A 19,530-nucleotide genomic window follows, 5' to 3' on the forward strand; every position below is an offset into this window, starting at 1 on the left:
CCGCGATCGCTGGCGCGGCGCTCCTCCACGAGACAAACGAGTGGGGCATTGAGGTGGGGGGCGACGACGGCGAGGAGGAGGCTGCGGCCCCTGCGGGACCAGCAGCCGCGCCGCCGCCGGCCGCGCCGCCGCCGGCCGCGCCGCCGCCAGCTGCGCCGAGCGCCGCGCCCGCAGCAGAGGCCGCCTCGGACGGCGTCGACTTGTCTGACCTGATGGCGCAGCTCAAGGGCGTGCAGAGCTGAGGGCGCGGCTCGCGCACAGGGGCGCGAGTGGAAACGGACGGATGGCGGCGGAGGCTGTGCGAGCCGGCAGCCATCCCGTCCATCCGTGGCGCAGGGTCGGCGTGCGAGAGCTGCGAGCCGCTCGCCCGTGTCCGCGTGCCGCGAGTGTCGTCGACTCATTTCGAGTAAGAAGTAAAACTTTCGGCGCTCTCCGCTTACCGATTTACCATGCGACTGTCTATAGCGTCGCAAGTCGGCGGGGGCTACTATAGTTCCGAGACACAAAGCCGGCGTATTTCTCTGCTTGCACCTCGCCGACGCGCCTCTGCCGCCGACGCCGGCGCCTGCGTGCCGACGCCTGCCAGGTGCCGACGCGCCTGAGCCGACGCGCCCGAGCCGACGCGCCTGAGCCTCATCATGCGACGGGCGCTGGCGGTCAAAGTGACTGCCGCCACCGCTGCAGCCTCGCTTCTCGTGCACCAGCAGTACGGCGACTACCTCGCCTCCGTCGAGGCGTCGGCGCACGCCGAGACGCACCTGCCGCTCTCTGCCGACGCCCAGAAAACAGAGGTGGTGCGCGTGCCGTCCTTCCTATCGGCGGCAGAGGTCGAGGACCTGCACGAGCTCCATAAGGAGCTCCAGCCGCTCCTGGGCTCGGCGGGCCGCACCTCTGGCAACCAGGCCGCCGCCTACCGTCAGGGCACTTGGGAGACGTCGTACCTGTCGACCGACGGTCTGTTTGCGCGAGCGCGACCAGCCCTGCGCCAGCGGCTGCTCGACCTGGCGCGCGAGGTGGACGCGGAGCACTGGAACGTGATGAGCCGCGCCACGCGGCCTGTCCTTCCGCGCTGCGTCGAGTACCACACTGTCGAGCCGGGAGGCTCGCTGCCGTACCCGACGCACTACGACGCCGGCTCGCTCGTCACGATCGACATCATGCTCTCGGACAGCAGCGACTTTCGCGGCGGCGAGTTCCGCACGCTCGAGCCCGACGGCAGCATGCGAAGCTACGCCTTTGAGAAGGGCGACGCGCTCTGCTTTGTGTCGCACAAGTTCCACTGCGTGTCGCCGCTCACCGCTGGCCGGCGCAACGTGCTCGTCGTCGAGCTGTGGGAGGGCGTCGAGCGCCAGTGCGCGCACCGCTGCGAGCGGCACACCGGGGAGTGCGAGCACTCTGCGCGGGCGAGCCTGTTCCGACGAGTGCTCAACGACCTGGGGAGCGACCTCTGAGAGGTCTGAGAGGATGTAGTACAGATAGCCGTAGGAGCAGTCAGCAGAGGGAGGGAGAGGAGTGCTCAGAGGGGGAGACTCTGATAGAAGAGTGACAGAGAGGACTCTGCAAGAGATATTGTGACTATTCATAGGGCATAGGGGGCCTAAAATAGACGCATAGGAGCCGGGAGTGTGCCGAGAGATCGAGAGAGTCGAGACACTTGTCGAGACCATAATGACTAATGTAGATACGGCTTATACTTTAGATTTAAGATGATTTTTAATCCCTCGATTCAGCGTGTTCAGGCGTATATACCGTAGCCGCTCTCCACTCTCCTCTTAGTCCTGACTCCTGTCACGTGCGGTGCCACCTGCTTAAAGTAGAGGAACCCTCCTGCACATGTGAAGGCGCCACTGGCCGCAGTCCCTCTCTCGTCTCTGCACTCTGGCTCGGCTTCGCCTCTCGAAGAACTTAGAATTATAGAGTATTCACGGTGGTGTCGGCTGTCGCGCATTCGTCGCGGGGGCGCGAACCGCGAAAGCTGAGGTGTGCGCGCGGAGCCTCCCGGAGGGTGCCGTTCCAGGGGAAGTACCGAGGCGGAACGCGCACGCAGTGCGGCCAGAGTGCAGAGAGTTCACCTCTCTGGGGCGCGCGCGAGAGCGCGACCCGGCGACACACCGGAGTGACGCGCGTGCGTGTGTCCCCACCCCGCGGTGTGTTCGCCGAGAGGGCGCCAGCGAGCGACGGAGATGCAATTTCTCTCACACCCCCTCACTGTGGCGTCGTATGCGAGGTTCTTGTTTGTAACCCAAACTGTGAACACTTAAAAACGGACACCCAAAGAACCCCTCAGCCTGCGACCGCACCACCGGCGCGCCTCCAGATGGTGAGCACGTCGTTGCCGTGAGGCCAAGTCGGCAGGTCGATGCTCCGAACCTGGCGGAAGGCGGCCGTGAGCAGCTGCTTGAAGAGCTTCGAGGTGGTGCAGACATCGGCCTGCTCGTCCATCTCGCCAACGTGAATAACGGTCGAGCCCCCGTAGAGCCGCAGCGCTCGCACGTCCCACGGCTCCACGTCGCGCGCCCACGGAGATTTCGCCTCCTCGTCAGAGAACGGCCACACGAGGAGCAGAGCGTGGCCCGGGTGCGTCGCTGCCTTGGAGTGGTCACCCAGCAGCACCTCGGTGAATTGCCGATGGAAGTACACATTGTTGCCGTCCGCTGTTGGTGGCGCGCGATCGTACAGCACGCATTCGACGCCACGAGAGCGCAGTAGCGCACCCCAATAGCCCGCGCCTGCGCCGAGCTCCATCAGCGGCATCCCGAGACTGGAAATGGCGTCAAGTGCGGCGTTGTTCGGGATCGCGCACGCATAGGTATGCTGCAGAGGGTGCTGGAAGTTGCTTAGCCAGTCCTGGTGGGAGCGGTTGACCACAAAGAACGGTACGAGTGCGTTGGTGCTCGGGCATCGCGAGAGCATCTCTCGCTCCTGCCGCTTGCCCCAGAGCCGACATATCTCCCCGCGCTCTGCATAGGTCAAGGGGGCGTCCTTTCGTGGCCATCGCTTGAGGAGGATGCGTGGAATGAACGACTGAAGGCCCGTCCATGACGTGAGTAGCGGGTTGTCGACGACATCGTACATGGTCTCCTCCGTGAGGCCGGCAAAGCGGCCGACGAGCACGATGGCCTTCAGCGTCTCTTGTAGGATCGAAGCCCTGTGCTGCTCTGGTGTCTTGTTCTCGGCGCGCAGTGCCCGAGGGTCCGTGTCGTCCACTTCAACGCCCGCGGCCCTCAGCGCCTCCGCGCCCTTGTTATGCACGGGTTTGATATACTCGTCGGAAAAGCTGAGGTACTCTTCGATCCTTCGGTCGTCAGCATAGATCTCCACCGCTGCCGCACCCTCAGCCGCTGCTGCCGCCGTCAATAGGGCACGCATTGGCGCGTCGGGCTCCACCACACAGCCAATTGGCAGGAAGCCGATACAGGTCTCTGCCACCTTTGCGTGCTCGGGCATGATACGAATTGTGGTCGTTGCGCCGGCTTCGATGAGCCGCTTGGCTATGCCCGTCTCTTCTTTGCGAGTGCCGCGGAGCTGCTGCGCACAGTACATGAGCGCGTTCATGCCGCCTGCGTTCTGCGCATTCACATTCGCGCCGCGCGCCAATAGCATGGCCACCACAGCTTCGTGGTCCGCCACCCAAGCCGGTCCCTTGTCAGGGTCGGACAGGTCGACACATGCGGTGTGCAGCGGTGAGAAGCCCTCACGATCCGTCGCCGTCGCACTCGCGCCTGCCTTCAGGAGCAGGCCACAAATGTCCGCGCGACCCTTGTTGGCGGCCGCCATCAGCGGCGTCTTTCCGCCTGACTGGCGTACGTCGGGAGGTGTGCCGGCTTTCAGCAGCATCTGCACCAGCTTGAAGCCAAAGCTGCTTCCGCGATCAGTGGTTGCACAGGCGACTTCGACGGAGAGGCTGAGTGGGTTGTTGCCATGCTTGTCGCAGGCTTCGGCCGGCACACCCTCGAGCAAACGCTCAATCTGCCAGAGGCCGCTGTCGTTCTGCTGACCATTGACAATCGCGACGATTAGCTGCAATGCCTTCTCTTCGGCTGGTGCGTCGGGAATGTTGGACAGGCCTGTGACGCTGCCGCCAGGTTGGCGCGTGTAATAGCGCAAGTCGGCCAGCGCAGCACGCATAGCAGCGATGTCACCGAGTGAGACTTCAGCCTCGTATCGCCGCGCGGCTGCTTTCGTGGCGATCTTTGGTGACGCGTGAAGCCGCACCGTCAGCGTCATCGCTTCGCGAAGGAACGCAAGCGCCTTGGCTGGCTCTTTCCGCTTTAGGTGGCAGAGACCAACGTTTGAGAGCAGTGGCAATCGATCCTCCTCCGGATCCTCAAGCGCCTTCTCGTAAGCTGCAATTGCGCCTTCCAAGTCGCCCGCCTTGAATTTTGCGTTGCCGTCTGCACGCTTTTCAGACTCATGTGGAGCAGGTGGGTTCTGCACAGGCGAATCCCGAGCAAACGCCTGCAGCGCCTCTGGGTCGTTCATGAGTTGCTGCATCAGCGCCTTCGGCGGCATGCCGCTCTCGGCACTCATCCGGCTGATCATCTGGTTCAAAAGGTCGTCCTCCATGCCAAGGTCGCGTCCAGCTGCTCACGCGCGGCCTGCAACGCCGACTTGTCGCGCAGCTCGCTCCACGGACGTGTAGTCGCGCGCCTTGGGGCGCGGAAAACACCACCGGACACACCTCGCGCCGAGGCCCCTACAACTGTTCCGAGCTCTCACGCCGCGCGTAGGGCCCTTAGGGGCCTAGAGAACACAACCCCCTCTCTCTTTTCTCTCTTGATGTATGTTTGTGTCTACAACTGTACTTGTAGATGCGCCCTTCGTGCGTTTCTTGCCGTCAGTGCAAGCACCGCACACACAGCAAGCCCAAATCACTGTGTGTGCCACATTTCTTGTTGGCTTCTAAAAATCTCTCTCACACACCGGGTCCCCACCGTCCACATTCAGAGAGAGAGACTGAGAGAGAGAGTTGAGATTTTAGCAATACCAAACATTTTGTTTTGTTGTTGAGAGTTGTAGCAATACCAAACAACTCTAACACTCACACGTCATTTGGGGCCTGGAGCCCCTGCAGAGTGTAGTGCCCTCACACACAAAAACAAAAACACAAGCCCGGACCCAAGACGCACAATTAACACCCGAGGGTTCAACCGTATTCGTAGCCCATACACGTCCGCCGTGTCTCCACGCGAAATAAACCATCCTTTCGATTTTCCCGAATCTCGTAAAAAGAAAACAAACGCTCGGAATCTCAAGCTCTCTAGGAACTGCAAAACGGCGCGGTCGGGCCCCTGTCGGAGAGAACAACATCTGGAGGCGGCCACCACAGGCACCATGTCGGCTGGGCAGGCGGCCACCACGGGCGCCGCCGCGCGGCCGGTGCTCCAGCTACCGACGGCGGTCATCCAGCTCGGGTGCGCCTCGAGCGCCTGCTGCATCGCCGACGGCCTCTGCCTGCCTCTCGACTTCCTCAAGACGCGGATGCAGCTGCAGAACGAGCTCGTCGCTTCGGGAGCGCCACGGCTGGGCGTGTTCTCGATGGCAGCGCGTGTGCTGCGCACCGAGGGCGTTCTCACCTTTTTCGACGGCCTTCCGGCTGCGATGATGCGGCAGGCGAGCTACGGCGGCCTCTGCTTTGCATCGTACCCGGCGCTGCGCGACAAGCTCAACCCTCACAGCGACGGGAAGCACGCACCGCTGGCGTCCAAGCTGGCGGCGGGCGCGCTGGCGGGGGGCACAGCGAGCGCGCTCGCCAACCCGACGGACGTGGTCAAAGTTCGGATCCAGGCGGACGGGCGGCTGCGCCTGCTTGGCGAGCCTGCGCGGTACAGCGGCACGGCGCAGGCGTTCCGCGCCATCCTCGCGCAGGTGCGGTGGAGGGGGATGGGTTGCGGCGGCGTGGGCGGAGAGTGGCGGCGACCCCGAGGCACGCGCCCCGATCCGCCTCCCCCCCCTCGCTGGCGGCTGCAGGAGGGGCTCGCCGCCTTTTGGAAGGGGGTCGGCCCGAACATGCAGCGCGCGGCGGTCGTCAACGGCGCCGGGATCGCGACCTACGACCAGTGCAAGCAGACCGTCACGCGGCTGATGGGCGAGGACGACTCGCTCCGCGCTCGGTGCCTGGCGGCGCTGATGGGTGCACGGCCCCCAGCAGCAGTCGCGCCTTCCCACTCGGCGCCAGCACACTCGCGCCAGCCCGCCCGCCCGCCCGCCCACTCGCCCGTCGCCCGGCCGGCTGAGCGGGCGGCGCGCTGGCGCAGGCGGCGTCGTCACCGCCCTGGTCGGCTGCCCGTTCGATGTCGTCAAGACCCGGCTGATGAACCAGCACGAGGGCAAGCGGCTGTACCGCTCCGTCTCGGACTGCTTCGTCTCCATCGTGCGGGTGGAGGGGGTGCTCGCCCTCTGGAAGGGGCTCCTCCCCGTGTACTTGCGGCAGGCGAGCCACCGCAAAGCCTCCCTCGCGCGGCCCCTCTCGCCCCCTGCCCCTGGCCGCGACCTCGCCGCCCCCCACCGCCCCGCGCAGGCGCCCTTCAACCTCCTCAACTACCTCGTCCTCGAGCAGCTCACGCAAACCTTCCTCGGACGCACCCTCATGTGAGGCGCGGCAAGGCCGCTTGCTCGAGGCCTCTTGCCAGACCGCACGCGCAGAGCTCGGCCAGCGCGCTTGGCGCACCCGGTGCGCCCCTCGCTACGAGGCATAAGATATTCGCCGCTGTGGCTGCCAAATTAGATCTCTTCTCCGCGCATCTTGCATCTTGGACTCAAATTGCAGAGCATGCTGTTCAAGAGAGAGAGATCGCTATCAATACCAAACAAATGTGTTCTCAATGTACAATGTTAGTAGAATGACAATGAGTCAAATCGTCTAATTGCGGCGCTGGCTTTGCGTTCCTTTTTTCTACATATTTGTTAGTCGGCGCTGTACAAAATTCTTTTTTGTTGCGGCACAGTCCCAGCACTGGCCGCTCGCGGCCATCGAGAGCGAGACGCCGTGCCAGCGTAGAATCCCTCTATGCTGCTTGCGCGGCTCGTCTCCGTGGCGAGCACCACGCTCATCGCCGTCTCCCCTCGCGCCACACCGCCGTGCAGGCGCGCGGGCTGGCATTCGCCAGTCGCAGGGCTGACGGCTGCTGTACATGCCGTCGACATCGCCGAGCACCTCACCTCGAGTGAGCCGGCCTGCTTTGAGGCGCTGCGAGACGAGACGCAGCAGCGCTGGCCGGGCGGTGCCCACATGGTGAGCGGCGCGCAGCAGGGCCGGCTGCTGCACATGCTGGTGCGCCTCTCCCGGGCGAGGCGCGTCCTCGAGGTCGGCTGCTTCAGCGGGTACGCGGCGCTGTGGATGGGCCTCGCCCTGCCGGAGGGCGGCTCGCTGCTCAGCCTCGAGCGCGACGAGCGGGCGGCGGCAGTGGCGCGGAGGCACCTCGACGCGGCCGGCGTCGGCTCGCGCGTCGAAGTGCGGCTGGGCGACGCGCTCGAGGCGCTGCGGGCGCTGCCCGAGGGCGAGCCGCCCTTCGACCTCATCTTTGTCGACGCCGACAAGAAGAGGACGTGGGAGTACTACGACCTGCTCGTCTCGCGGCGCCTGCTCGCGCCGGACGGGCTCCTCCTCGTCGACAACGTGTTGTGGAAGGGGCAGGTGCTCGAGCGGCTCGAGCCGGCCGCAGCTCTGGCGGGCAGCGAGGCGGCGCTCGCGCTTCCGGCGGCGGAGCGGCGGTCGATGGCGCTGCGCGACGCGCTGCACGGCTTCTCGACCCGCCTCGCCAGTGACGGGCGAGTGCAGCAGCTGCTGCTTCCCCTCCGCGACGGGCTCACGCTCGCCACGTTGGCGCCTCCAGAGGGCCCCGGCGGGCTGGCGGCGGCGGCGGCAGCATCTGCGGCGGAGCAGGCCGGGGAGGAGCCAGCCGGGGAGGAGAAGCTGGTCGCGGGGGCCTCCGGATCGGGCGGCTCCGACGGCCGTCTTGCCGCCTACCTGCGGCTGGCCGGCAGCGCGGAGCCTGCTGCCGCGCAGGCGCTGCGGCTGTCTGCGGCGGGTGGGGCAGTGGCGGGCGGGGCAGTGGCGGGCGCCGCGCCGGTGCAGCAGGGCCGGCTGCTGCACATGCTGGTGCGCCTCTCCCGGGCGAGGCGCGTCCTCGAGGTCGGCTGCTTCAGCGGGTACGCGGCGCTGTGGATGGGCCTCGCCCTGCCGGAGGGCGGCTCGCTGCTCAGCCTCGAGCGCGACGAGCGGGCGGCGGCAGTGGCGCGGAGGCACCTCGACGCGGCCGGCGTCGGCTCGCGCGTCGAAGTGCGGCTGGGCGACGCGCTCGAGGCGCTGCGGGCGCTGCTCGAGGGCGAGCCGCCCTTCGACGTGGTTGTCTTGGGGCCGGCCTCGGCGGAGCGTCTGCAGCAGGCGGCCCGTCACCTCGCGCCAGCAGGGCTGCTCGTGCTTGTGCACACGCCAGCGGGGCCCGGAGGCGTCGGCGAGGGCGGGGAGAGCCTCTTTGCGGCGCAGGTGGGCACGGCAGTGGAGATGGTGCACGGCGCTTTGCCCGGCTCGCACGCCGTCGTGCTGCCTTCGCCCGACGGCGACGGCGGGCTGCTCACGCTCTGCGTGCGGAGCGGCCCGGACGATGCGCGTCTCTCGCGTCTGTGAAAAATAATTGCTGCAACGGAATAATTCCGCTGTCGTCTCACACTCGCGATTCAAGCTCTTCCCCTGAGGGCTGAGCGCCGCGAGGCTGAGCGAGGACCAAAAACGAAAAACGAATTGCAAAAAAGCAAAACGGTTATAGGAAAACGTGCTACCGAACATCTGGCTCTGTGTGCGGACGTATGTGGCGCTCCGGAGCGGAGACTGGAGTGTCCGCACACCTCTGACCTCAGCCCTGTCACACACGCGCCACCACAGGGGGACACGCTGTCGGAGAGCCAGAGCGCGCCACATGCATCGAGCTTCGAGTGATTCTTATCCCGGTCGGGTCAGATGGCCTTGCCAGGCCCAGTAAGAGGAGAGGCAGGCGAGAGGTGGGTGAGGATAGATGGGTGTGCAGGGCAGGCGGATGTGTGCGTGCGTGCGTGCGTGCGTGCGTGCGTGCGTGTGTGTGTGTGTGTGCGTGTGTGTGTGTGTGTGTGGTATGTGTGTGTGCGCGTGCGTATCGCGTGCGTATCTGTGTACGTGCGTGCGACCGCGGGTGCTTCCAAAGCACCCCGTCGTCCGTGCGCTGTCCCCGCGGCGCTAGCTCCACCCCTTGAGGCCTCCGGTCGCCTCCGCCCTCCTCTCCGCCGCCTTGCGCTCCTCCTCGCGCTTCGCGGCGATGGAGTGCTCGACGAGCTGCCCCTTGGACGCCTTGCAGTCGAGGTAGGACCGCTCCTCCGCCAGCGTCGCCCCGTGGTCCTCGGCCCACTCGCCGCACTCGGCCGCGTCGTCGAACGCGAGCGCGTCGCTGACCGCCGCGAGCGGCACCGAAGGCTGGTAGGCGCGGCAGATGCGGCGCAGGGCCGCGAAGCGCTCGCGCCCGATGAAAGTGTCCATCACGTAGCCCGAGTGGCCGGGCGCGTCCGAGTAGAGGCGGAAGAAGGCGCAATAGTTGCCCAGCTGAGCGGCGGCGCGCACCTGCAGCGCGTGGGAGATGTACTTGTCGCTCCGGTCGTCGGCAGAGAGGTCCTTCATCAGATCTGCGACCTATTCACAGCTAGAGGTGTGAAGGTCCTTCGTCAAGTCTGCGACCTGCGAGGCGAGCCGGCTAGCTGAGCGGGGCGGCAGGGGCGGGGCGGCAGGGGCGGGGCGGCAGGGGCGGCAGGGGCGGCGGGCGCACGTTGTTGTCCGCCTGCTTGCCCACGTTGTAGAGCAGGGAGTAGGCTAGGAACTCGCGCTGCCCCTCCCTGGAGCCGAGCCCCTCCTGCGGGGGAGAGGTGGGTGGGCGGGGGGGGGGGGGGGGGCAGGAAAGTTGCTGCTGCGTGGAGGCTGTCGAGGTGGCGGAGGCGCTGCTCGGGCGGGGCGGCGACTCGTAGCGCTGCTGCATCTCGGCTAGATCTCGGCTAGATCTCGGCTCGCTCTCGGCTAGCTCTCGGCTGTCTCTCGGCTGTCTCTCGCCTCGTAGAGCTGCTGCAGCTGCGCCTGGCACTGCTTGAGCTCCGCTTGGTCGTCGTACTCGAGGCAGATGCGCGCCTGGGGTCGAGACGAGCGGCGAGCAAGGCGGTGAGCGACTGTGGGCGGGCGGGAGAGGGGGGAAGGGGGCGCGCGCGCATGCATCTCGTACACGCCCACGGTGAAGTCGTTTCGAATGCGCTGCACGGTCAAGTCCTGCCGCACCTATACACCATATAATGTAATATATGTAATATTATAATGTGTAATCTGCACGGTCAGGTCCTGCCGCACCGACTTCATCTGCTCCCAGAGGTAGATGTACTGCTCCTGGCCGCGCTCGTCGCCAAACTCAATCAGCCGGCCGCGGACCCGGTCGATCGCCTAGGAGTCGCTCGGGAGTGACTTCGAAATACAATCAAGAGGAAGGGTCAACGAGCTCCTCCGTTCGCTCAGGAGTGACTTCGAAATACAATCAAGAGGAAGGGTCAACGAGCTCCTCCGTGGTTCGGCGCGGGCCCGGTCGCCTGTCTGAGCACATCTCGGGCTAGATCTCGGGCTGTATCTCGGGCTGGATCTCGCCTGTTTGAGCAGCGGCTCGGGCCGGACGGTGCGCGGGTCGGGTGCGGAGGTGAGGCGGAGGTACTTCTTCTCGACGGCCGTGCTCGTGCCCGCCACCGTGAAGTCGAGCTCGATGTCGCCTCCGAGCTCGCCGCCCGGCTGGCAGCCCGGCTGCTGCGGCGCCGCCGCCCACCGGTCCGCGCGGGCGAGGTCAGCTCGCTGCTCGAGGGAGAGGCCGGACGCCTCGAAGCGGCTCGCCCGCCTGGCCCGCTTGCTCTGCTCCTCGCGCGAGTCCGGGCGGGTGCCTGCGTGTGTGTCGTGTGTCTCGCTCGCCCACCCCTTGCCCGCCTTGCGCCTCTTCTTCTTGCCGCCGAGCTGCGGGCCGGAGGGTGCGCGCTCCTCGTCGCGGCCGGAGGCGAGGCCGGAGGAGGCGGGGAGCCAGAGCTCCTTCTTGCGCGGGGGAAGGGGCTCTCTCTCCCAGTCGTGCCTCCACACGTCGACCGCCTGGATCGTCTTGCGGAGGTGCTCGCCTTTTAGGCAGGGGGTGGAGGGGCGAGGGGGGGAGGGGGTGAAGGGGGGTGAGGTGCGGAGGGGGGGAGGGGGGTAAGGAGGGGACGGAGATTACCTGAAGGGGGAAGGGTTGAACGTTATGGGGAAGGGGGGGTTGCCGCCGGAAAATCCTTTTTAAGGGTAACTAGGGCCCCAGGAGGGGGATGAGGGAGGGGGGGGGTCATGCTCACCCACGACGCCGCGCTCGAGGTCGCTCTTGCACTGTGCGAAGGCGCGCTCGACCCACGCGCGCAGCGACGCCGGCCAAGGGTCGCCCGAGGCGGCTGGCGCGGGTGCGGGGGTGCTTTGGGTCGGGAGCGACGCTGTGCGCGAGGAGCCGAAGGGCGAGGCAGCGGAGGAGCTGCAGCCCGCCCCCCTCCCCGCCATGTTGAACTGCACCTTTGGAACCTGTGCCTGTGGGAGCCGCGCAACAGCCGCAGCGCCGGCGGCCGCCGCGCTGTACTGCTGGGATCGAACTTTGGCCTCTACGTGGGCCGCGGCGGCCTGGAGCGATGCCTGCATGTTCAGCTGCACCGCCGACATGCCGACGCCCTTTTGTGCGGCCGCGGCTGGCTGCTGGTACTGGTTCTGTGGACGGTGCTGTTGCGGCTGCTGGTACGCGTTTGGCCTCATGGCCTGCGGCGCGGCGCCTGAGCCCCCGATCACGTGGCCGGCCTGCTGCACGCACCCGCCCGTGTAGCTAGAGGGCTGGTAGTACGCGGAATAGCTATTGTACCCTGTCGCGGCGTGCGCCTGGCTCTGGCCAGCGTTGGCTTGGTGGTACGCCGCCCACTGCGCCGCGTGCGCCTGCTGCTGCTGCTGCTGCTGCTGCTGCTGCTGCTGCTGCTGCTGCTGCGCGTACGCGTTGGACGACGCGTTGTACTCCTCCAACTTCTTGTAGTAGTCGGCCCAAGCCTGCCGCCTCGTCGCCTCGTCGACCTCTTCCGGCGCGGTGCTTGTCGCCATCCCCGAAATAAAAAGAACAAAATCGTGCGTTGCCTGTCTGTTTGCTTTCTGTGCCGTCCTCCCATCCCTCCCTTGGGTTGTCCGTCGTTTTCTTTCTTTCTTTTCTATCTACAGGATCGAGGGGGGACACTATCGCTGTCCGAAGAGGCCACCGGCCAAAAGCGCATGTCTCGAAAGTCCGATACTGGAAGCCCATGTAGGGACCTTACCCAGACACCACCAGTCCGTTGGTCTCCCCTGTTCAGCCCTGACCCGACGGGGTCGGGGACGCCGGACCACCACCCTCGCGCCTCGGCCCTCGCCCAGGCCGTGGCCCAGGGATTTACAACGCTGTCTTAAGGTCCGACCTGTGGGCTCTGCCTGCGCTCGGCACCGGGCACCGCCTCGGTATACAAAATGCGCCTGCGGGCGGACCCTTACAGATCACAGATCACCAGTCCGTGTTGCACACGAGCAGTTTGCGAGGGACACACTAGGGACAGGGGAGAGAGTGTAACGCTCGTCGGAGGTCACCCCGGTCTCTCCGCCACTCTGCGATGGTGCCTGAGCAGCTGCAGCCACTCGTCGGCGCAGCGCTGGTGGTACAGGCGATGGCACAGCATGACGGCGTCGGCCACCACGAGCTCCTGCCTGCCCTCGTGCCAGCTCACCTCCAAGGGCTTCGAGCAGAGCACGCACAGCTGTTGGGACGCGTCCGCAGAGGGGGAGCCCGAAAGGTCAAACCCGGGCGCCTCCCAGTTGGCCGGACCCTGTCGTCGCTTGCCCTCCGCCGCGGCTCCCGCGCCGCGTCCCGAAGCGTCCTCGTCGTCGCTGAAGGGAGCTTCAGCCGTTGGCGGAAGCGCCACGGGCAGGCGAGGCTTCTTGTGCGGGTGCGAATTCGGCATAAATGACAGCTGGCACACCCAGCTCGGGGGACTCTGCCGGCGCCTGGGCTTCTGTTAGAAAAGAAAACGTGGGGCTTCCCAAGAACTTCGTAACGGAGAACGTGCGTCTCGGGCCGCGGTTACGTCTCGCCGGGCGCCCGGGGCTCGTCGCGCATGCATGGCCGAGCTCGTCGGCAAGAATGTGGTCCTCTTCGGCCTGCGGCGCGAGGAATTGAACGGTGAGGTCGGTCGCGTGCTTCGCTACGACAGGAACGAGGAGCGGTGCGCTGTCAAGCTCGAGTCGAGTGGCAAGACGTTCAAGGTGCACCCGGCCAACCTCGAGGAGGACTGCTCCGACGACGACGAGTCCGGGACGGAGTTTGGTAACTCGGATGAGAGTGGCAACGACTCGGATGACGGCAGCGCGTCGCAGTCGCGCAAGCCATCGACCGGGGAACCGGCGCAAGCCAGTGCGCCGTCGAAAGACCCGCCGGCGAGAGACTGGCAGCCACCACTCTCGAGCGAAGCTGCAGGCGTGTTCGGACTGACGTCGACGCAGGCGCATCCTCCACTCACGCACGCTTTCACAGGCGCACCGGACGCAGCACCGTCGTGGCGTGGACTGCCCGGGGAGAAGAGGTTTGACGTGGATGACGAGCCGTACTCTCTGGACGAGTTCCTCTCCTACTATGGCGAGGAGTATGGGCGGGAGGTTTGGACGAGCGCACGCCGTGTCGAGCCGGAGGTGGAGGGGAAACCCCCCAAATCGCCCGCACCACCTCCCAAGGCCCAAAAGGAGCAGCAACTGCAGGCCACCACAGGCACGGACATGACAATGGGCAAGACAAAGACCGAGTCGCCGCCGTCAACGTCAGAGTCACCACCGCCGCCACCAGCAAAGCCGCAGCCGAAACGACCGGCACGGGAGAAGAGGCAGGCGAGCGAGTCCAGCAGTACCGTTGCACGCGGCCCCGTGGCTGGTGGTCCTGTCAAGAAGCAGCAGGACGCAACGCAGCCGGGCACGGACACATGCAGGGGCGGGGTCAGCAGCCGGGTCAGCGCAGCCTTCGAGAGGTTCGACAAGGGCGAGCAGGGTGAGATGCCCGTGCGTGATCTCCAGCCCGCACTGAGGGCCTTGGGCGTGTGGGATGACGCATGCGGGCAGACTTCCGAGCTGCTTGGGAGGTTCGACAAAGCCGGAAAGCTCGGCCTCGTTGAGTTTGCGCGCCTTGTCGACGAGCTCAAGGAGGCGGCAGTAGAGAGGAGTAGGAAGCTGGACGACAGCGCCGTGGAGGCCGCCTTCACCAGCTTTGACAGAGACGGGTCGGGCGGCATCGCAGCGCGTGAGCTCCGCGCAGCACTGGCCGCACTAGGCGTGGACGCCGACGGGGAGGGTGTCAAGGCGATGCTGAAAAAGTTTGACGCCGACGGAAACGGCAGCCTTGACCTCTGGGAGTTCAGCCAGCTCGTCCATGCGCTTCGCGCAGCGGCACGAACAGAGAAGCGGCGCCACGGCCGTCTGGAGATCGGCCCACAGGCCGCGCTCGACAGGGCGATCGCCGAGGCTTCCAGCAGAGCGTTGGCGCAACCCCCATCGCCCATCTCTGGGAAGGAGGCTGCCCAGCTCGCCGCCGCTCACGCCAGAGCAGCAGCGGGTGCCGCTGCGAGAGCGGGCAGTGAGCCGCCTGCCTCTCCCGCTAGCCGCTCAGTTGTCTACTCGTGGCGGAGCGTCCACCAGGAGGCGGTGCGCGCCGCCGCACGCCTGCAGCAGCGCAATGAGGCCATGTGCCAACTAGGAGGCACTCGCCAGGCTCGCCCGGCACGGCAGGCGGACGGCAGTGTGGTGCACGATCCGAGCAGAATGGAGGAGGGGGGGCGTGTGGGCGCGAAGTCACGTTTGGGCGGCGAGACGGCGTCGCACAGGCCGGCGCCGAGGCCAAACACACACCGTGCGCGGCCCGCTCTCGACGAGACGGCACCAACCGGCACATCTACATCTAGCTCGGACGAGCAGGTGATCCAGCATCGCCCCGCGCCAGACTTGCCAGCAGACTTGTGGGAGACTGGGAGGACTTCATCAGGGCCCGTGGCAGCCGAGAGCGACGCCGTGAGGAGTCGCGGCCCACCTACCATGGCCGGGCACCAATGCAGTGCGCCGTGCAGCTCGGTGCAGCTCCGGATCAAGGAGCTACTCGCGGCAGCCGCCGCCTTCAACGAGGCGGCTGCAGCAGTGACAGCAGAAATTGTCACTGGAGAAGAGGATGGCGGACGAGCACTGCCCCAGACTGGTGACGACAGAGCGAACCAGGGTGACACGTCTGCCAGCACGCGAGCATGGTTCGGGACGCTCGCAACGGCGCGGAGCCCACCGCGTGCGGGGTCGGCGCGTGAGGAAGGCGAGCGTTTCATTCGGGCATTACGAGAGCACGTCCTGTCGCGTCCGAGCACTTCACAACCGGCTCTAACCGGCTCCGACGCCTTCCGTGATCTTCGCAAGGTGGTGGCGGACGGCGCAGCGCGGCCGCCGCACCGGACGACTGCTGCCCAAGCACTCGATGCACTCATGGACCAGAGAGAGCGAGTCCTGAGATTAGGGGAGGGTACCGAGCCGTCGCGCTGGCCATCTATTTCCACGCTCCGCCAGAGCGAGCGCGGGCTAGCTGACGACGGACGACTGCCTGAGATTGCGCGGTTGCGCATGGAGAATGCGAGGCTTCGGGCAGAGTTGGAGGAGATGGCTTCAGAGTCGCCAGTGCGGGATACAGGACAGCTGCAGCAACTGGCGCGATGCAGTAAACACTCTCTTGTCGACAAGATAGCTGCGATGCAGCGAGCGGTCCGTCGCGTTGCAGTGCCGGACCTCGGGCCGCCCCCCTCTGGATCTGCGCCAGTTGCGTTCTCTTTCCCCCCGCCGCCGACGCTGTCGCGATCAGCTTCGCAGGACTCGCGCTGCTCCAGCACGTACTTCTAGTCTGAGATCTTGACACGCCTCTCTTATACGACGTAGTTCTACCTTTTCGCGCGTCTATGTCATCTACACAGTGTCTCGAGTCGCGATGTACAAGTTAACTCGTTGACAAGTATGCCTGTTTTGCTGTTATTGGGCGAGTAGGAGGGACCCGACTCCCGTCTCCCGTCTGCCGTCTCCCGAGCCGGGACCATGTGTGGGAGACGGCTAGTGCTAGTCCCCCATCGGGGGAGGACGACCCCGGCTAGTCCGTCGTCGCCGACCAGACCACGGGCACCCACCCGCACAAGCACAACCCCCACCCCACAAAAAGTCAAAGTGAACACCCTGGGCGCTGGGGGCCGACCCTGGTCCCTGCACAAAGATCGCACGGGCGGGGACCTGTTCCTTTTCCCATCTCTACGGCTTTATACAGGGTAGAGGCGGTACCTCCGTGAGGTAATTACCTCACGGACTCAACGCGCGGGACATATGTTCTCTCGGTCCACGTAATACTCCCCCCAGGCCGCCAGGGAGGGGGTAGCAACCCCCAATCACCAACTGACAGCTTGCCTTCGTTCCCCCAACCCCTCAGGCTTCCATATCGCAAGGTCCTCGTTCCCCTCCGCACCGCACACGCTTCTTTTTGTCCGCCTTTTAGAGGTCATCAAACTCGTCGTCATCGTCATCGTCGAGATCGTCGAGGTCGGAGTCGTCGTCGTCATCGTCCTCCTCGCCCTCCTCCTCGTCAAACTCCTCCTCGCCCTCCTCCTCCTCCTCCTCCGCGGCGCGCTCCTCCGCCGCCTCGTCGTACGTGCGCAGCGGGTCCGACGACGGCGCGCCGTCCTGCTGGCTGGCGGCCGCCTGCGACGCGATCTGCGCCTGCAGCATCTGCATGCGGCCGACGAGCTTCAGCAGCGGCTTGAAGACCCCGAGACGCTCGTCGATGAGCTGGTAGAGCGGCGTCAGCAAGGGGAGCAGCTGCGTGCGGGGCGGTGGGGCGGTGAGGGGTGGGTGGGGCGGGAGGGGTGGGGAGGGGAGGTGTGGGGCGGCTCGCCTGTGAGCACGACATCAGGTAGGCAGCGTGGGTCGACAGGAGCGCGCGCAGCCACGAGGCGAGTGTCGCGACGCGCGCAGGCTTGCCCTGGATCCGGTGGAGCACAGCTTGCAGGAAGGGTAGCACCGCCGTCACCGGCAGCCGCGCGACAGTCGCAGAGACGACGTGCGCGTCCTGGACCTGCAGCGCCTGGTCGAGCATCACGCTGTCGCCATTCTGCAGCGCCTGCACCAGCAGCGCCACCTGCGAGGACGCCGTCGGCTTCCTCCGCCCCTCGGCGCCGCCGCCGCCGCCGCCGCCGCCGCCCTCGCCGCCGGCGGCCATCGCCGGCCGCGAGTCGGCCCCCATGCCCGCCAGCCGGTCTCCAAAGCTCGGCCGGCTGCCTGCCTCGGAGAGGCACGCCCGCTCGGCGTCCGCGGCCGCCGCCCTCTCCGACTCGGCGGCCGCCACCGCGGCGGCGGCGGCGAGCGGCAGCGGAGGCATCCCTCCGAGGCTGCCTTCGAGCGGCTCCGGCGAGGGCCGCCTCTCTGCGGGACCGGGGGAGTGGCGGACCGCCGCGCGCGGCAGCGCCATGTCCATCGCGCCGAGCTGCTGCGGCTGCTCCTCGCGGCCGCGCTTGCGCTTCCCCTTCCCGTCGGCGGCGGCGAGCAGCCCCTCGGAGGGGCGAGGCAGCACCACCTCCGGCTTGAGCTCGCCGCCGGGGAGAGCCACCGAGACGCGAGCGAAGTGCGGCCGGGCGGGAGAGCCGTACCCGACGAGGAGCTCGTGCTCGCCAGAGAAGGCGGCGCAGAGGATGCGCTCCTCGCCACCCGCGCCCGGCTCACCCGGCGCGATGCTTACCGCGCAGCCGGCCGCCGGGGGCAGCCGCGCCGACGGCGGCGCGGCCGCCTTCTTCTTCTTTGCCTTCTTGGGCGGTGCGAGGGTGGAGGCAGGGACCGCCCACACGCCGAGGCGCCCGTCCGCGGTGAGGGCGAAGAAGGCGTACGAGGACGGCGCCTCTCCCTCGCCCGACCCGCCGCCCGGCCGGAAGCCGGCGCTGACCACGTCCGCCTCGAGCGCGAGCGAGGCGGCCGACTGCTCGAGCGCGTCCGAGGAGGAGGCAGAGGCGTAGCTGACCGACCAGAGGGTGAGGTGGCGGTCACCCGACGACGAGAGGAGGTACCGCCCGTCGGGCGAGAAGGAGAGGCACTGGACCGGCTCCGCGTGGCCCGGTAGCCGCGCGAGCCGCTTCCAGCCCTCGCGCCGCACAAGGCGGATGGCGGAGCCGCCGAGCGCGGCGTGCAGCCCGTCGGGAGCGAGGCAGAGGCGGTGGACCGCCGCCTTGCCCGCCTTGAAGGTGTGCACCAGCGAGCCCGACGACACGCTCCAGCAGCAGACCTGCTTGTCGGCTCCGCTCGAGTAGAGCGTGTCTGCGCCGTCAAAGGCGACGTCGAGCACCGCCTGGGTGTGGCCGCGCAGCTCGTGCGCGAGCTCGCCGCGCGCGGCGTCCCACAGCAGCACCGCGCCGCCGTCCGTCCCCACGGCCACCAGCGCGGCGGCGGCCGACTTGCCGTGCCACGCCACACAGGTCGAGCGCAGCGCGAGGTGGGAGGAGCGAGCGAGCTCCTGCCGCAGGGTGGAGGACCCGGTGTCCCACAGCTGCAGCCGGCCGTCGGGGGCCGCCTCGGCGAGCTGCTGCCCGTCCGGCGAGAAGGCGCGGAGAGACGACATGATGGCAGCGGCTCCGCAGCGAGAGGGTCGCAGGCGAGAGTGTACGCGTTCTCGCGCGTGTAGGAACGTCGTAGTGCTGAAAAGAATTTTACGATCACCGGAAAAGAATTTTCAGGACAGAGAGCAGGAGTCCTCCCATCCCTCCCTTGGGTTCTCTGTTTTCTTTCTTTCTTTCTTTCAAACAACGACGAGAGTGGAATGTGGGAAGAACGCGAGGTGGCATGGAGGTCGCTGCGAGAATCGGCGAGAGACTGCGAGGAGAGATACAGTTTTAGGTAGTAGGAAGAGGCAGACGCCCAAGCGCCAAGGGTGGGCGACGGCTAGCACCACACCCAAAAAGAGTTTAAACAAGACAACTCTCTCTCACAGGACACAAACAAAAACTGGCGCGTGCTAGCACAGACAGGCTCGACACAGGTGCGAACTGGCGCGTGCTAGCACAATCACAGGCACACCACCGGAGCCGCCTAAGCGACTCCGCTAAGAACGGCAATGCACCTAGCCCAAAAAAAAGTACAGCGATCTTACAGCGATCGCCAACTCGCTTGGGGGTCGTCTCTCCGCAAGGCCAAGCCCAAGGGGGCAGCCTCCCGACCGCATCGAATTCATCGACGCGGGCTCTCTCGCCTCTCGGCTACGCCTACGGGACCAGCCTCCTCCCCAGCTTCGGCTGAGCCTGAGGGCTGACAAGCTGCCGAGCCCAAATCACAAACAAACCGATCAAACCCGTCCAAAAAACACAAGTCACAAGAAGAGAAAACCCCATCTCTCTCTCAAATCACTGTGTCTGTGTACTGAGAGTCGGTCGAGAGAG

The 19,530-nt window shown here is 66.4% G+C and overlaps 7 protein-coding genes across 7 annotated transcripts; 4 read left to right on the forward strand and 3 right to left on the reverse strand.

Annotated features, from left to right (window-relative positions):
- Positions 1 to 638: 638 nt before the first annotated feature.
- Positions 639 to 1,451, forward strand: EMIHUDRAFT_99890 (hypothetical protein; the record flags this gene model as incomplete). The annotated part of the gene is made up of 1 exon (XM_005780756.1): positions 639 to 1,451. One exon carries the CDS (start codon positions 639 to 641, stop codon positions 1,449 to 1,451), a length of 813 nt encoding a protein of 270 aa, XP_005780813.1.
- Positions 1,452 to 2,283: 832 nt separating this feature from the next.
- Positions 2,284 to 4,566, reverse strand: EMIHUDRAFT_204232 (hypothetical protein; the record flags this gene model as incomplete). Its single annotated transcript, XM_005780757.1, has 1 exon — positions 2,284 to 4,566. The coding sequence occupies one exon, from the start codon at positions 4,564 to 4,566 to the stop codon at positions 2,284 to 2,286; it is 2,283 nt and encodes a 760-aa protein (XP_005780814.1).
- Positions 4,567 to 5,282: 716 nt separating this feature from the next.
- Positions 5,283 to 6,858, forward strand: EMIHUDRAFT_434757 (mitochondrial carrier protein). The gene is made up of 4 exons (XM_005780758.1): positions 5,283 to 5,868; positions 5,971 to 6,133; positions 6,258 to 6,433; positions 6,521 to 6,858. The coding sequence occupies exons 1-4, from the start codon at positions 5,335 to 5,337 to the stop codon at positions 6,593 to 6,595; spliced, it is 948 nt and encodes a 315-aa protein (XP_005780815.1). The 5' UTR covers positions 5,283 to 5,334; the 3' UTR covers positions 6,596 to 6,858.
- A 373-nt stretch (positions 6,859 to 7,231) lies between these two features.
- EMIHUDRAFT_64232 (caffeoyl-CoA O-methyltransferase) lies at positions 7,232 to 7,834 on the forward strand (the record flags this gene model as incomplete). The annotated part of the gene is made up of 2 exons (XM_005780759.1): positions 7,232 to 7,636; positions 7,682 to 7,834. Coding segments are annotated over 2 exons (558 nt in total), but the record flags the coding sequence as incomplete, so codon positions are not given.
- Positions 7,835 to 8,745: 911 nt separating this feature from the next.
- Positions 8,746 to 11,732, reverse strand: EMIHUDRAFT_449967 (hypothetical protein). The gene is made up of 7 exons (XM_005780760.1): positions 11,365 to 11,732; positions 10,646 to 11,154; positions 10,358 to 10,447; positions 10,223 to 10,288; positions 10,070 to 10,144; positions 9,792 to 9,875; positions 8,746 to 9,658 (listed from the first exon to the last, which is right to left on the reverse strand). Exons 1-7 carry the CDS (start codon positions 11,714 to 11,716, stop codon positions 9,212 to 9,214), a joined length of 1,623 nt encoding a protein of 540 aa, XP_005780817.1. The 5' UTR covers positions 11,717 to 11,732; the 3' UTR covers positions 8,746 to 9,211.
- Positions 11,733 to 13,180: 1,448 nt separating this feature from the next.
- On the forward strand, positions 13,181 to 15,590 carry EMIHUDRAFT_99894 (hypothetical protein; the record flags this gene model as incomplete). Its single annotated transcript, XM_005780761.1, has 3 exons — positions 13,181 to 13,472; positions 13,593 to 14,787; positions 15,500 to 15,590. The coding sequence occupies 3 exons, from the start codon at positions 13,181 to 13,183 to the stop codon at positions 15,588 to 15,590; spliced, it is 1,578 nt and encodes a 525-aa protein (XP_005780818.1).
- A 2,460-nt stretch (positions 15,591 to 18,050) lies between these two features.
- Positions 18,051 to 18,716, reverse strand: EMIHUDRAFT_64122 (hypothetical protein; the record flags this gene model as incomplete). The annotated part of the gene is made up of 1 exon (XM_005780762.1): positions 18,051 to 18,716. A coding segment is annotated over one exon (666 nt), but the record flags the coding sequence as incomplete, so codon positions are not given.
- Positions 18,717 to 19,530: the final 814 nt, after the last annotated feature.

This window comes from Emiliania huxleyi (assembly GCF_000372725.1).
Source record: "Emiliania huxleyi CCMP1516 chromosome Unknown EMIHUscaffold_21, whole genome shotgun sequence".
NCBI classification, from domain to species: Eukaryota; Haptophyta; order Isochrysidales; family Noelaerhabdaceae; genus Emiliania; species Emiliania huxleyi.